Raw genomic sequence first — 14,096 nt, 5'->3', positions numbered from 1 at the left:
TGACCCTCGGCCAGTCACTTTGCTCTCAGCCTAACCTACTTCACAGGGTTGTCGTGAGGAGAAACTTAAGTATGTAGTACACCGCTCTGGGCTCCTTGGAGAAAGAGCGGGATATAAAATGTAAATAATAATCTAAAAGAACCAGCAGAATCACACTCCCTCTGTCGATTCCCCAAGGAATTGTCATCCATCAGGCCAACCAAGGCTGTCTCAACCCCATAGCCAGCTCCAAAGTCAGTTTGAAATGGGTCTAGGTAATTAGTTTCCTCCAAAACCGCCTGGAGCTGGTCGGCCACCACCCTCTCAATCACATTGCCCAAGCAAGGGAGATTGGAGCCTGGCCTATCACTATCCATCGCTAAGGGGTCCAGGAAAGGCTTCTTAAGAAGCGGCCATTGCCTCCTTCAGACAAGGAGGCACCCTACCCTCCCTCAGCACAATGCATTTATGATATTAACCAGGCCACCTCTAACAATCTCCCCGCTAGATAGAAGCAGCCAAGTCGGGCAATGATCCAGAGAATAAGTGGTAGGCTGCACCGCTCCAAGCAGCTTGTCCACATCCTTAGGAGTCACAGACTGAAACTGATCCAACTTAATACTGCAAGAGGGATTGCTGGACAACTTCTTCATAGACCCCACAAAAGTAGTGGAGTCCAAGCTGGCCTGAATACAGGAGATTTTGTCTGCAAAGAACCCATTAAAAGTGTCACAGCAGAATGTTTCCAGGGACTGATTTAAGGCAGAAGGAGCAGAAATTAAACTCCTCACAACCTGGGATAGCTCTGTTGTATGCGAACCTGCAGATCCAACGCATGCAAACCAAAATCCATTTTTTTACTGCTCGCACTGCTACCACATGGGTCCTGCGCTGTGTCCTGTCAGATTTGAGCCGAGTTCTCCTCCACTTGTGTTCAAGTCGCCTACCCAGCTGTTTTAAAATGAATGCATGCAGTGATTCCTACAAAAGCATGTAGATGCTTACAAGCAACTACATACACATATAATGTAGCATCCATGGTATTTTTTGCAGTGAGGGTGCACAATCTTTTAAGAGCTGGGTAGCAGAGGGACTTCACCCTAGGGGCTTCAGAAATGAGAGAGAATTAGAATATTTTCTTCTGCACCGTTTTCTGCACAACCTAGACTTCTCCCTGTGTCCTGGAGCTCAGCCAAGTAAATCTTAGAATATCTGCGCCTGACAACCTGTTGCAAAAGCGCATCCCACTAACTCATCGAGGGAGGTGTGGATCGAAGGCTTTATCCAGTTAATTATATTAAACCAGTAGTATGGATGGCTTTCTAATGGGTGGCCAAACTGAGGATCCCGAGCTCCTGTTGGACTACAAGTCCCATCATCCCAACGGCAATTTATTGCGGCTGAGGATGATGAGAGTTGTAGTCTAGCAAGAGCTGGGCAGTCTCAACTTGCCCACTCTGTTATAATGGCCGCAGAGCGCGTAATTTCAAGCAGTTGAAATGGGTCTTGGGAGCACGTTTGGGCTATTTTCTACCACCCAGAAACTCCAAGCAGCTGCACTCAACCTGCCGCGTGGACATCGTATCACTTCCTGCCTTGACCGTTCCTTCAGTCATCATGTCATGAGTCCACTTCTCTTAGAAGGCAGCGGCAAGTACGGCCATGTGCCTGAAGTCTACAACCCCCAGCATGCTCTTGGGAGCGGCTAAGAGAAAGCCCGGTTTGAGCGGCTCTCGGCTATCCTGGGAATTGTAGTTTCTCCATGAGTGCGTTACTAGGAGCAACTTTCTTGTCGTCCAGCTAGATAAGGCTAGAGAGACACACACACCGCCTTCCTGTAAACATCAGAAGTCACGAAGGATGCCGCTCTAGGCCTGTATAACTCTATAGTGACACCATAAGGACGGCGATGGGTTCGCGCGTAGTTTTCCCAGGCAAGCGGAGCGCCACTGTTTCCGGCGTTGCTGCTTCCGGGGGAGGCTGGGCTTAATCCAGAAGAGACCCGACAGTACAGACAGAGGTGGAGAGGGGGGTTTCCAGGTAACACACCTCGCCCCCTCCTCAGCTGGGCCCTGCCTCTCCCCTTCCACCCCAACCCCATGCTTTGGTTAGCAGAAGATCGGGTTACCAGCAGTCCCTTATTTCAGCCCCAAATTATGGGGTGCTGTTTGTCCCTTATAAGTTATTTTCAGCTTAAGGGAAGAACCTATGGCTCAGGCCAAACCACTTATTTTCACTAATGGAATAATTCATGAGCTCCAACTCCTTTCCTTTCCTCTCTCCCTACCAGATTGCTCTGCGGTTCTGGTGGGCTGCAGGGTTAGGGTTGCCAACAGCCCCATACTGGGGACATTAACACAAACATTAACATTAGCTGTCATCAATGACTGGCTAACTTAGCATTATCCAGGTATCAGGATCATGAGAATCATGCAGCTAGATAGTGTTCATGTGTGAAACCTATTTTTACTGGCTAACAATCCCTGCTAACTGAGCAAAGTGGTGATTTTTTAAAGTGGCGATTTTCTTTATTGCACAACTCAAATGCCCTGGTGGGCCGCAACCATCCACAACTTGGTGTGCAGAGGCCAAGGTCCATTTTTAGCATATTATTACATTATTATTATTATTTTAAAAAATATTAGTTACTTATGGATCTATTCCCCCTGTCAGTGGACCTATAGATTCAACCAAAGGTAGTGGCCAGAGAATCGGTTCTGTCCCTGCTCAATCAGTGGGACACCTGGAGTGCATGACAGCCCCAAACAAATGCCAAGTCTTCTTCCTAGATTGTTGTTACTTCCAGGCTGCAATGCTAGGCATGCTTACATGGGAGTAAGCCTCACTGGCCGCACCATGGAGCATATTTCTGAGAAAGCATGCACAGGATGGCACTATAAAGGCAGTTTCCAGCTCCTATGTTGCTGCAGGATACCTGGGTGCCTACCGGCAACATAGTCACTGGATTTGGCCCCTGGGTCTTGTGCTGAGCAGCCCTGCTTTATTGAGCAGGGGGAGAACAACTGGCCCTTTCCAACCCCAGCACAGCATCCCTCCAGTGGCTGTTGCTGGTGTTTATCTCATGTTTTTGTTTTTATTTCTCTATGTCAACTGCTTTGGGAACTTTTGTTGAAAAGCAGTATATAAATTTGTAGTTGTAGTTGTAACAATGCTTTTCTTTCTAGAAAACAAGATGGCATCACACCCAGTTTGTCTAACCATGGTTATGTCAGCAAGCCGAGGAAGTTGTACCATAGTTTAAGGTGGAAGTGGTCAAAACGCATAGAGCACTCAGGCTTCCATTTACTCCCACATTATCCCCCACTCGGGTCCCTTATTTGGGCGTGGGATGTTGGCAACCCTAGCAGAAGAAGAAACTGTCCTTCCAAGACCTGCCCCTTTCTCCCCCTGCCTTCAGAAGAAAAGGGCCTTCCCTTCAAGCCTCTCTCTCCCCAACGGACATCCCCTACAAGTTGTTAACTTGGTTCCTACTGGGTGGCAGGTAAGGGACCCAACTTTAGCATCTGGCCCTTTGAACCACCCTTACCTCTCACTGGTAGCTGCATAAGAAGCTGCCTCTTGCTGAGTTGGACCATTGCTCTGTTTAGCTTAGTACTGTCTACACTGACTGGCAGCAGTGTGCCAGGGTTCAGGGTTCTCTCTCATTTTTTTCATCTGCGTGCCGAATGTGTTTTGTTCTGGGTGGCAACATCAAGGCAGTGTGTGCACACCTGCATTCAGAGTGAAGCCTTCCTGATTCAACCTGAGCAGGATTGAAAATTAACTGTGTGGACATTAAAAAAACCTTGTGAGTGCACGCACATGCGCACGCCTTAGAGGGAACACTCTGAGGGATTGGGAGGGGAATCCTTCCTTTCCTTGGATGCCAGAGATTGAACCTGGAACCTTCTGCGTTATGTTCTAGCAATTAGTATGTTCCTTTTCTCTTAGTCTTTTTGCAGCTTTGCTACTTGGGGAAGCCAGTGCTTGAACTTGTGTTTTTGAGCATTAAAAGCATGTGCTTTACTGCTGAGTTAGGGAACCTTTCCTAAAATACAGCAGACACACCCATCTGGCAAGAAGGCTAGAACTGGCCAGTTTCTGTTTTTGCAGCAAATGGCTTCAGCTCACCATCCACCTGACCAACTAGAGAGCTAAAGAGAACCTCTGTTTAGTGGCAGTATGCCACAGAGAACCAATTGGGGGCAGGTGGCAGTAGGAAGACAAACAGTTATTAGCCATGATGGGTAAATGGAACCTCCATGTTTAGAAGCACCAAATGCCCTGTTGGCACAAACAGCAAGGAAGGGCTGTTGTCTTTATGCCTTACTGTTGGGCTTCCCAGATGCATCTGGCAGTTGTTGGAAACAGGATGCTGGACTAGATAGACTTTTGGTTGGACCCAGCAGGGATGTTCTTACATTCTTATTCCTAGAGTAGCTGTTGGAACGTGTGACAGAGAGAGCTGCCTTGTATATGAAATTCACTGTTATTTGGTCCTTCATATGAAAGACATTAAGTAACCTCCAGATTGAATTAGTCATGACCGTTGGATTTTCTGTTGCAATTAAAGGGAAATACGTTAGTCATGACTAACTTGTCATTGATTTCAGTGGTATTTAGTCATGACTAACAATCTGGATGCTACGGATGATTTTAAAAAAATTTTTATTTAAAGATTCGATGTACAAAAGTTTGATTACTGCTGGATTATTAATGTCTGCAATTAAGAACAGCCTTGCTGGATCAGGCCCAAGGCCCATCTAGTCCAGCATCCTGTTCCGCACAGTGGCCCACCAGATGCCACTGGAAGCTACAGGCAGGCGTTGAGGGCATGCCCTCTCTCCTGCTTACTCCCCTGCAACTGGTCTGGTACTCAGAGGCATCCTGCCTTTGAGGCTGGAGGTGGCCCACAGCCCTCCAACTAGTAGCCGATGATAGACCTCTCCTCCAGGAAGTTATCCAAACCCTTCTTAAAGCCATCCAGGTTGTTGGCTGTCACCACATCTTATGGCAGAGAATTCCACAAGTGGATTATGTGTTGTGTAGTAGTAGTAGTAGTTTATTACAGCCAACGGCTACTCAATATGTGTTGTGTGAAAAAGTACTTCCGTTTGCTGGTCCTAATTTCCTGGCAATCAATTTCATGGGATGACCCCTGGTTCTAGTGTTATGGGAGAGGGAGAAGAATTTCTCTCTATCCACTTTATCTACAATTGCTCTACAGTTCTTGGTTCTTCTCGCTGTGAGTTGAAGGAAGGTTACTGGTGCCCCCTATTTTGCCTGCCTTTTCTTTAGATCCTTCCAGCCCATTGTATCTGGGATCTTGCTCCTGGATCCTTCAGGTGGGCAGCTCAGTTCCTGCATCAGAACTGAGATGTGCAGATATTCAAGCTCCCTTCCCTTGCATGACTGATATCCAGACCCGATCTGTGGATGAGAGGGCCTTGGTTCTCTTTCTTGAGTTGCCCAGTTCTGTTACCTGGCTTTTGCTTTTTTTCTGCCCCCATGATGCCCAAATTCCCACCACAAACTGCCTTTCTGAATTTTGGGGTTACAGAGAACTTGGGTCTTGCCACAGTAGATAGGTAAATATTTCAAATAATATTAGCTGTGATTTATGCTTGGCCAAAAGAGGAATTTCTTCCATTGCACATCCTAGTAAAAATCCCAGTAATGTCATTTAATATGTTTTGAATATGCCAAAAGAATTCCTCAGGAAGCAACTAGCTTCTCTGTACAACCTGGTTTTCATATTCCTAAATTATCATTATTCACTGTCTACCGTGGCACCAATACCCCTGGGCTTTGGGGTTGAAGTCCAGGGCCTCTATACTCCCTGGGGCCCCCCAAATCCTCTTTAGTCTGTACTGGGTGGTGTAGTTGCCACTGGCTGGCACTGTGCCAGGCAGCCGAGTGTGATTGTGACCTGTACTGGGTGCTTTATTATTATTATTCATTCATTCATTTATTCATTCATTCGATTTCTATACCGCTCTTCCAAAAATGGCTCAGGGTGGTTTACATAGAGAAATAATAAATACATAAGATGGCTCCCTGTCCCCAAAGGGCTCACAATCTAAAAAGAAACATAAGATAGACACCAGTAACAGTCACTGGTGGTACTGTGCTGGGGGTGGATAGGGCCAGATACTCTCCCCCTGCTAAATAAAGAGAATCACCATTTTTAAAAGATGCCTCTTTGCTTAGTTAGCAGGGGATTTAGAGACCGAGGGGGGAGTGGGGAAAGAAATATGAGGGATGGGATGGAATATGTTAAGTTGCATGTTGAAATGTTTCTGTTAATGCATATTTGCATAAATATACCTGTTTTATATTCTTACATTCTTGTGAGTTCAGTTGCTGTTTGTGCCCTCAAGAACCCACGTTAAAAAAACAACAACCAGTGTGTATCATGTTGTGTATATGTGTGATGATGCTTAAGTTGCATGGGGGCGGGGACTCCAGCTGTGGAGGCGCCTCCAAAGGCCTCTAAGTCCAGGCTCCAAAATTACCTAGGTGCACCTCTGATTGTTTATATACGTGATTTTACATTAATTCAGACATATTGGGGCATGCAATAGCCACTTATTCATGATATTGGTATTGTGTGGAGAGGTAATTGATTGTAAATTCCCGCTATACAGTTAAGAGTCCAGTCTTCCGCAGATACTTGAATGTTCAGGAAGCAGTAGGAGGAAAGGCTGGGTTCAGCCACTGGATTTCTGGTTGTCTGAGTCCCCTGGTGAAATCATGGCATAAGCAGGGAGGTGAAAGATTCACCAACTCAGACCTTGACTGAAAGGTGGCCTACAAATATTTCTATAAATACTACTTCTGTTAATAATCACCTCGGTATATATTTTGGCATTCACTCCAAAAAGGTAGGTAGCTTTGTTTTTGCGTGTGAATTTAGAAGACATAGATCTTGGCCAGAACTTGTTTTAAAAAATGAGTCTTTAAGCAGGTTGCCTTGTCCCCGAATTTCAGTTGTAATCTGTTACATTCCATTTAAAAACAAAAGGGTGTAAATGTTTGACAATACGCTCTTTTCAGTTTTCTGAAATGGCTTCCTTTGGGTGGAAAAGGAAGATTGGTGAGAAGGTGTCGAAGGCGACATCCCAGCAGTTTGAAGCCCAGGCAGCTGATGAGCAGGGTCCTGTTGACAACGAGGAGGCGGATGGGCTTCATGAGGCTAAAAGGAAAAAGGGCCTTCTCCCGGAAGACTGCTTGGCCAAAAGTAAATGTCTGAAGGATGAAGGTGCAATTTTGGCTGAAAATGGAAGGTATGGCGGTTTTAATTTCTCATGATGGCTTGTTCTTTTTTCGTGTGTGTGTACAACCTGCTCTTCCTCCAAGGAGCCTAAAGCAGTGTACATGGTTATGTTTTATCCTCACAACAACCCTGTGAGGTAGGTTAGGCTTAGAGGAAAAGCGACTGGCCCAAATAACCCAGTGAGTTTCATGGCTCAACGGAGATTTGAACTTGGGTCTCCCTGGTCCTAGTCCAACACTCTACACTAGTCCAACTCTGTGCTTCTAATTAGAAGCACAAACTTCTGAAGAATACTAGATACACATTGGTTTAGAAAATGTCAGGCTCAGTGCAGGTGTAACTCTTTCCGATCATCTAATCATTGTTAAGAATTAGGATACCATGTGGGCTCCCACACTCCTTCCCCCAGACAGGAGAGCTGGTCTTGTGGTAGCAAGCATGACTTGTCCCCTTAGCTAAGCAGGGTCCACCCTGGCTGCATATGAATGGGAGACTTGGTGTGTGAGCACTGTAAGATATTCCCCTTATGAGATGGAGCCACTCTGGGGAGAGCATCTAGGTTCCAAGTTCCCTCCCTGGCTTCTCCAAGATAGGGCTGAGAGAGATTCCTGCCTGCAACCTTGGAGAAGCCGCTGCCAGTCTGTGTAGAAAATACTGAGCTAGATGGACTTATGGTCTGACTCAGTTTATGGCAGCTCCCTATGTTCCCCTCCCCTCTATTGTGAACATTTCACTTTCTTTTCCGTTTCAGAGCTAACTGTGGTTACTGTTATGTCTGCAGCAAAGCACACTTTGGTACAGTGGTTAGAAGCAGATTTGCAACTGTGGTTTGCTGATTAACTATGGGTAGTGGTAAGATCAGTACAGACAAAACACTAGCCATTGTTCTGAAAGGAAAGGGGAATGCCCTCATGAGAGGGAAAGTGTGGGAGAAACAAGGAAGGACTGTTTGAGTCCATGAGGGATTCTTGATTGCCTAACCCATTATTCAACCATCAAGTAACATTGCATCTGTACAGACCCCAGGTTCTTTATACAGTGCATGATATTGGTGTCATTTTTTGGCCCTCTCCCTTGGCCAATTTGAGTAGATTTATTAGATCTTACCAGATGTGGGCATTACCTGCCAATGGCTAGTGGGTTTTCCCCCCTTCTATAGCCATGTTTGCCAAACAATGGAGAGTTGTGAGTGTTACTCAGCTCACTTCCCCTTTATGGGAGTTACTTAGCTTAACTCCCCTGCTAACTGAGCAAAGGGGCACCTTTTTCAATTGGTGGTTCTCTTTGTTTAGCAGGGGGAGAACAACTGGCCAATCCATCCCCAGCACAGCATCCCTCCAGGGGCTGTCTTATGTTTCTTTTTTAGATTGTGAGCCCTTTGGGAACAGGGAGCCTCTTTCCTTTCTTCCTTTCTTCCTTTCTTCCTTTCTTCCTTTCTTCCTTTCTTCCTTTCTTCCTTTCTTCCTTTCTTCCTCTCTCTCTTTTGTAAACTGCTTTGGGAACTTTTGTTGAAAGGCGATATATAAATGTTCATTATATTCGTATATGGACATTGAATCCTCTTCTGTGCTTTATTGCATGCAGATTCAATTTCTAAATGATGTATGAAACTTGTATTTATGCAACTGCAACACATAAAGTTAAAGCTAAATTTGTACAGGCTAATGTTTGACTGTGGCCATGTGCAGACTGTCCCTTTTTGACGTTCCTCTTTTGTGATGCCCATTAGTTTCAAATACATAAAAATGAACTGAGGGGGAAAATGGATGGAATTGCTTCTGTTTCTCATGTATAATGTCATAATCAAGGCCATTTTGCACGTTACATGAAGCAAACCAATTTGCTTCCAAGTGTGCATTCAAGAAACTGCAGCCAGTCACAGCTTTTCAGTGAATGTCCATATACAAAGCATGTGCTTATCACATTCACATTTTACAGTTTCACATATAAAACATATTAGATGTACATCTGAAAATGTAATGAGTACGATGTGGCTTTTGGTCAAAAGAGGACTTAGGTGCAAAATCGGTGCAAATCAAATGTACAGAACATGCACATTTACTCAGAGGTAAGTCCCATTGTTTTCGGCCACTTAATGGTGCAGCAGAGAAGCAACCTGCTTAGAGAGCAGGAGGCTGTTGGTTAGAATCCCCTCTGGTGCGTTTCCCAGAATATGGGAAGCTCCTATATTGGGCAGCAGCGATATAGGAAGGTGCTGAAAGGCTTCATCTCATACTGCGTGGGAGAAGACAGTGGAAACCCCTCCTGTATTCTACCAAGAAAACCACATGATTGTGACTGACAGCACAATCTTTCCTTTCTTTTACTCACTGTTTACATAGATTTGCATAATCAAGTAGTAAGGTTTACTGTCCACTAGATGGTGGTAGAGACCACTTTAATGCAATCTCAGGAGAGGTACAGAAATCAAGGTGGTGTTTTTTTTTGGATGGAGTTTGCCAGCTTCAAATTCATAAAGAGGTCTTTAAGCAGAATAGAAAAGTAACTAATTATCATCTAAAGCAGATAACATGGAGATTCATTGGGTGATTTTTAGTCTACTTTCCTTAAGGAAAGTAAGCTTATGAGATCACCCAGCATTCTATGTGTGTGTCCATATCCGTGTGTGTTAGGAGTGTGCACAAAATCAGTTTGCCTGGGTCAGTTTCAGTCTGGACCAGGTTCGAACTGGACTGAGAAAGTTTGGTTTTGCACATCCCTGAACAACCCCCACCCCCCACACACACTTGGCTCAGATTTGAGCCAGTCCGGGGGTCGAAACATTTAAAAAAATTTTTTTTGAAACTCACTGCCAGGCCCTGGTCATTCTGCTGCGGCCGTGGCCTGTGTCTGTGTCTGTGTCTGAAGCTTCCCTCTCCCCCCCACTAGTGTCCCCCTGATCTTTTCTGGCCCTGTTTGGCCTGTTTTCGGGCCTTTCCAGCTTTCTCCCAGTGGCCACTTTGAAGGCTGCTGTGCATGCACATGTGCTATTTGCATGCCCAGACATGTACTGAGCTTTTAAGGCCAGTGGTCAAACCTACTTTGGTTTCTATTTTACATATAAAAAGGTGGACCTTGTTCATTGGGTTCCATTCTTGCCTATAACTGCCAGTACAGAAACTGTGCATAAAGGAACCTTACCCCTATGGGAACAAAAAGAATTGCCACATAAGTAGGAAGGTGGTTGAAATTAGAGTAGAAAACAGTACCTTGCTCTCCAGGGCTCCATAAATGCTCACCCCCAAATTGGCAGAGTATTTGGTGAATATTCTCCAAAAATACGTTGGGGTTTTTTTAAACAAAAAAAGCTGTTTCCAGATCATTTCCAGCCACTCAGCAAGTGCCAATAGGCAAATTTTAGCCTGTTTTTCTACCGTAGATAAAGAAACCAGGTCTGTAAGACCCTGCCCATGGATATGTGAAACCGTGGGTGCCAAGACTGTGGGTAACGAGCGCCACCTCTTTGAGGGAAATGTTAACATCTGGATTCTTCTGGGTATGAAAAAGTTTGAATTTACCATTTTAGGTCTGCACTCGGAAATCTGATGTCACTGAGAGTTAAATAACCATATTTGTACATTATGTGTCCTGTCTATCTTTTTGTGTACCTAAGTTCCCATTGTTCACAAAGCAAAAACTGGAGGTAAGAGGCAACATAATTGTACCATTGAACTCTTTCTATGTGGACTTTGCTTCATCTCTTGCTGATGAGAATCTGTATGTTCTCTCTTCCATTTTTAATGATGACTGGTTTATTTGTGTTCACCTTCTTGAGATAGGAATCAGTAGCTAACATGAGGAAAATTAATCAAAGTAGTCTCATTGAAATTAAAAGGACAAGCTAGGCAATGCCTAATTTGTCTTTTTATTTTCACTGAGACTACGTTGAGAAATTTTCCTCCTCATGTAGGCCACTAAGATCTGATGGTTGACTGTTAGAAGAATGTTCTTGAGCAGAAACGGCAGCAATAGACTTCTTCCTAATATATGGGTCCTTGCAGGGGTTCTCAGCGTTGGGTCCCCAGATGTTATTGGACTTCAACTCCCAGAATCCCTAACCAAAAGCCACTGGGGATTATGGGAGTTGAAGTCCAGTAACATCTGGGGACCCAATGTTGAGAATCCCTCCTCTAGAGAGCTCTGGATTTCCAGGTCCTAGGAGATCATTGGCTGCCCATCACTAGCTGCTATGTTTCTGCTCCTAAGACTGAATCCTCATGTTAGCAGTGGAGTGCAGTATTGCCAGATAGATGTCAAAGGGCCTACTCCAGTATCTGCAACAATGTAGCCTAGCCACTGCTTTGTCACAACCCATATCTTTTCCTACCCTCCTAATAGTTTTTCAGGTAGTAATTTGGTGCGGTTTCTGCTGTGTACTTACCCTGGCTCGCCAGTAGTTTTCTCTTTGCCTGCGAGAGTGACTTCTGTGCTAGGCCAAGCATACAGGTGCACATCTCTGTGTGTGTTGTTTTCTGATAACATGCTCTTGATTTTGGGAGGTGAACTGGAACAAGATTTGAGGGCCCCTTGGTTTGTTTGCATATTCTGTGTTTAAATGCTTTGGACATTGAAAAAGTACACAAGAGTGTTCTTGTTTAAGTAAGCCAGAGTTCTTACAAGTACTTCTCATCTCATTTCCTTTGGAAATGCATCCTGCCAGAGTTGTGCTTTTGTCCAGCTTTGTCAGGAGAGGTTCCTGGCACAGTGTAACTAGGAGTGTAACAGCTGACCACCTCTGCCGTGCTGAGAAAAATGACTAAACCTTAAAATAAACTGCCTTTCCTCTTGTGTATTAACACCACTCTTTTCAGCCATCAAATGTTAAAAGGTATGTGTTTATAAACATTCTGCTGCCGTTTGCTGTAAAGGGGCCTCGAGGCAGCTTCCAATAATAACATGCAATTAAATACATTCCCCGTCAACAGGATAAAATAACAAAGCCCAAAGACAAAAACATAAATGTATAAGCAGAGCAATAAAAGGCCATTAAAAGATCTTGGGTGCCTTTTTAAGAACTTGAGAGAACAGGATAGGTTTCACCTGTTCGTTATGTTGATTATGTCCTTTGGCTTAAGGGTGGAAAAGCCTGGTAATGAGAAGAACATGTCCATGTCATGGTGTTATGTACCTTTGTTGGATTTGGCACCTACTTCCATTTCGTAGTGGTATGAAACGTAAGAAGCTGCCTGCTACTGAGTCAGACCATTGATCCATCTAGCTCAATTTTGTCTACACTGACTGGCAGCAGCTATTCTAGATTTCAGGCAGGAGTCTCACCCAGCCCTGTCTGGAGATGCCAGGGATGGAACCTAAGGCCCTTCTAAACCTGGGAGGAGAGTTCATGAGTTGCTGTGATATGGAAGTTTAATGAACAACGCTGAGTCAGTTGACTCATGCAGCAGAATGAAGTGGGAATGATGTGATGGAATACTCAGGAGGCAGAATGGACTATGTCACCTGAGGATACGGGTGGGGTGGGAGGGCGGGGATACCACTTCTGAATTCTCTGGCATGTAAAGAACAAAAGCAGAACCTGCCCACAGATGGAAAGCAAGCATATCAGTGAGAGAGGATGTAGCCCAGCCTTTTGCCTCTTGCACTGGCTTTCTATTTACAGAGAGCTTTTAACATAAGGATTGCCGTGATTTTGGGCAGAAATGCTGCATCGTCATAAAAGCCGCAGTAAGGAAAAAAGGCTGGAAAATTGCAGAAACCCAGCAGAAATGCCGCATTGGCGTAAATGCTGCAGTTAGAGGGAGACATCATGCATTATTTTTTCGGTTATGTTGAATGCTTAACATTTTAATACAGCTTGATCCTGAATTCTAGCGTAAATGCTGCATCAGCGTAAACGCTGCAGGTGGCAATAAAGAACTTAGGAACATAGGAAGCTGCCATATACTGAGTCAGACCATTGGTCTATCTAGCTCAGTATTGTCTTCACAGACTGGCAGCAGTTTCTCCAAGGTTGCAGGCAGGAATTTCTCTCAGCCCTATCTTGGAGATGCTGCCAGGGAGGGAACTTGGAACTTTCTGTTCTTCCCCAAGCAGCTCTATCTCCTGAGGGGAATATCTTGCAGTGCTCGCACTTCTAGTCTCCCATTCATATGAAACCAGGGCAGACCCTGCTTTGCTAAGGGGACAAGTCATGCTTGCTATCACAAGACCAGCTCTCCTCTCCTTTTAATGACGTACCCGCTGCGGCCTTTCTGCCCAAATTTACAGTAGTAAAAAATGTGTCTGGCCCCCACCTACAGTGAGGTAGTGCCACTTAATTCTGTTGCCTGGGTAGACTAGGCCTAAGTATTTTGCTGAAATGGTTACTAGACCAGCATCCCATCAGCAGACCAATAATTCATTCATTATTATTTGTATACTGCTTTTTATCTAAAAGTTCTCAAAGTAGTTTACATAGGATAAGAAAGTGATCCCCTCCCCCAAAGAGCTTGCAGTCATAAAAACCAAACCAAACAACGTAGGCACCAGCAACAGCCACTGGAGGGATGCTGTGCTGAGACTGAATAGGGCCAGTTGCTTTCCCCCCTGCTAAATATAAAGAGAAATCACCACTTAACTGAGGGTGCAATTCTAAACATATTTACTAGAACTAGCCAACCCTGCACAGAGCATCTGTGCACTTTGGGTCCGGCTGTTTCCCCCCCACTCCTGCCCCGGTCTCTCCTCTCTCCCACTTTTCTCCAGCCCCGCACTCTCTAGCCCTCCCCCCCACCCACAGAGCCTCACTGGGCGGCCCAAAAGGGCCCCGCCACCCACCCGCCATTGCCATTTTTTTCTCCCTCCCGTCCACCTTCTGCCATTGCTTTTCTCTCCCCCCCCGCCT

General features: G+C 45.1%; 1 protein-coding gene across 2 annotated transcripts in view; it reads left to right on the top strand.

Annotated features, from left to right (window-relative positions):
• The first annotated feature begins 1,887 nt into the window (after positions 1-1,887).
• Positions 1,888-14,096, top strand: part of TTC33 (tetratricopeptide repeat domain 33) — a 69,571-nt gene continuing 57,362 nt past the window's right edge. The window contains exons 1-2 of one of the 2 annotated variants that reach the window (XM_053299175.1): positions 1,888-2,019; positions 7,036-7,265. In XM_053299175.1, coding sequence (XP_053155150.1) covers positions 7,045-7,265 — 221 coding nt within the window. In that variant the 5' untranslated portion in view covers positions 1,888-2,019; positions 7,036-7,044. Of the gene's footprint in view, positions 2,020-3,014; positions 3,482-7,035; positions 7,266-14,096 lie in introns of those variants that run through there. The other variant, XM_053299174.1, reaches the window with a different exon arrangement.

The sequence above is a fragment of the Hemicordylus capensis genome, chromosome 2 (assembly GCF_027244095.1).
Source record: "Hemicordylus capensis ecotype Gifberg chromosome 2, rHemCap1.1.pri, whole genome shotgun sequence".
Classification (NCBI taxonomy): Eukaryota; Metazoa; Chordata; class Lepidosauria; order Squamata; family Cordylidae; genus Hemicordylus; species Hemicordylus capensis.
This window is presented reverse-complemented; position numbering and strand designations above follow the sequence as displayed.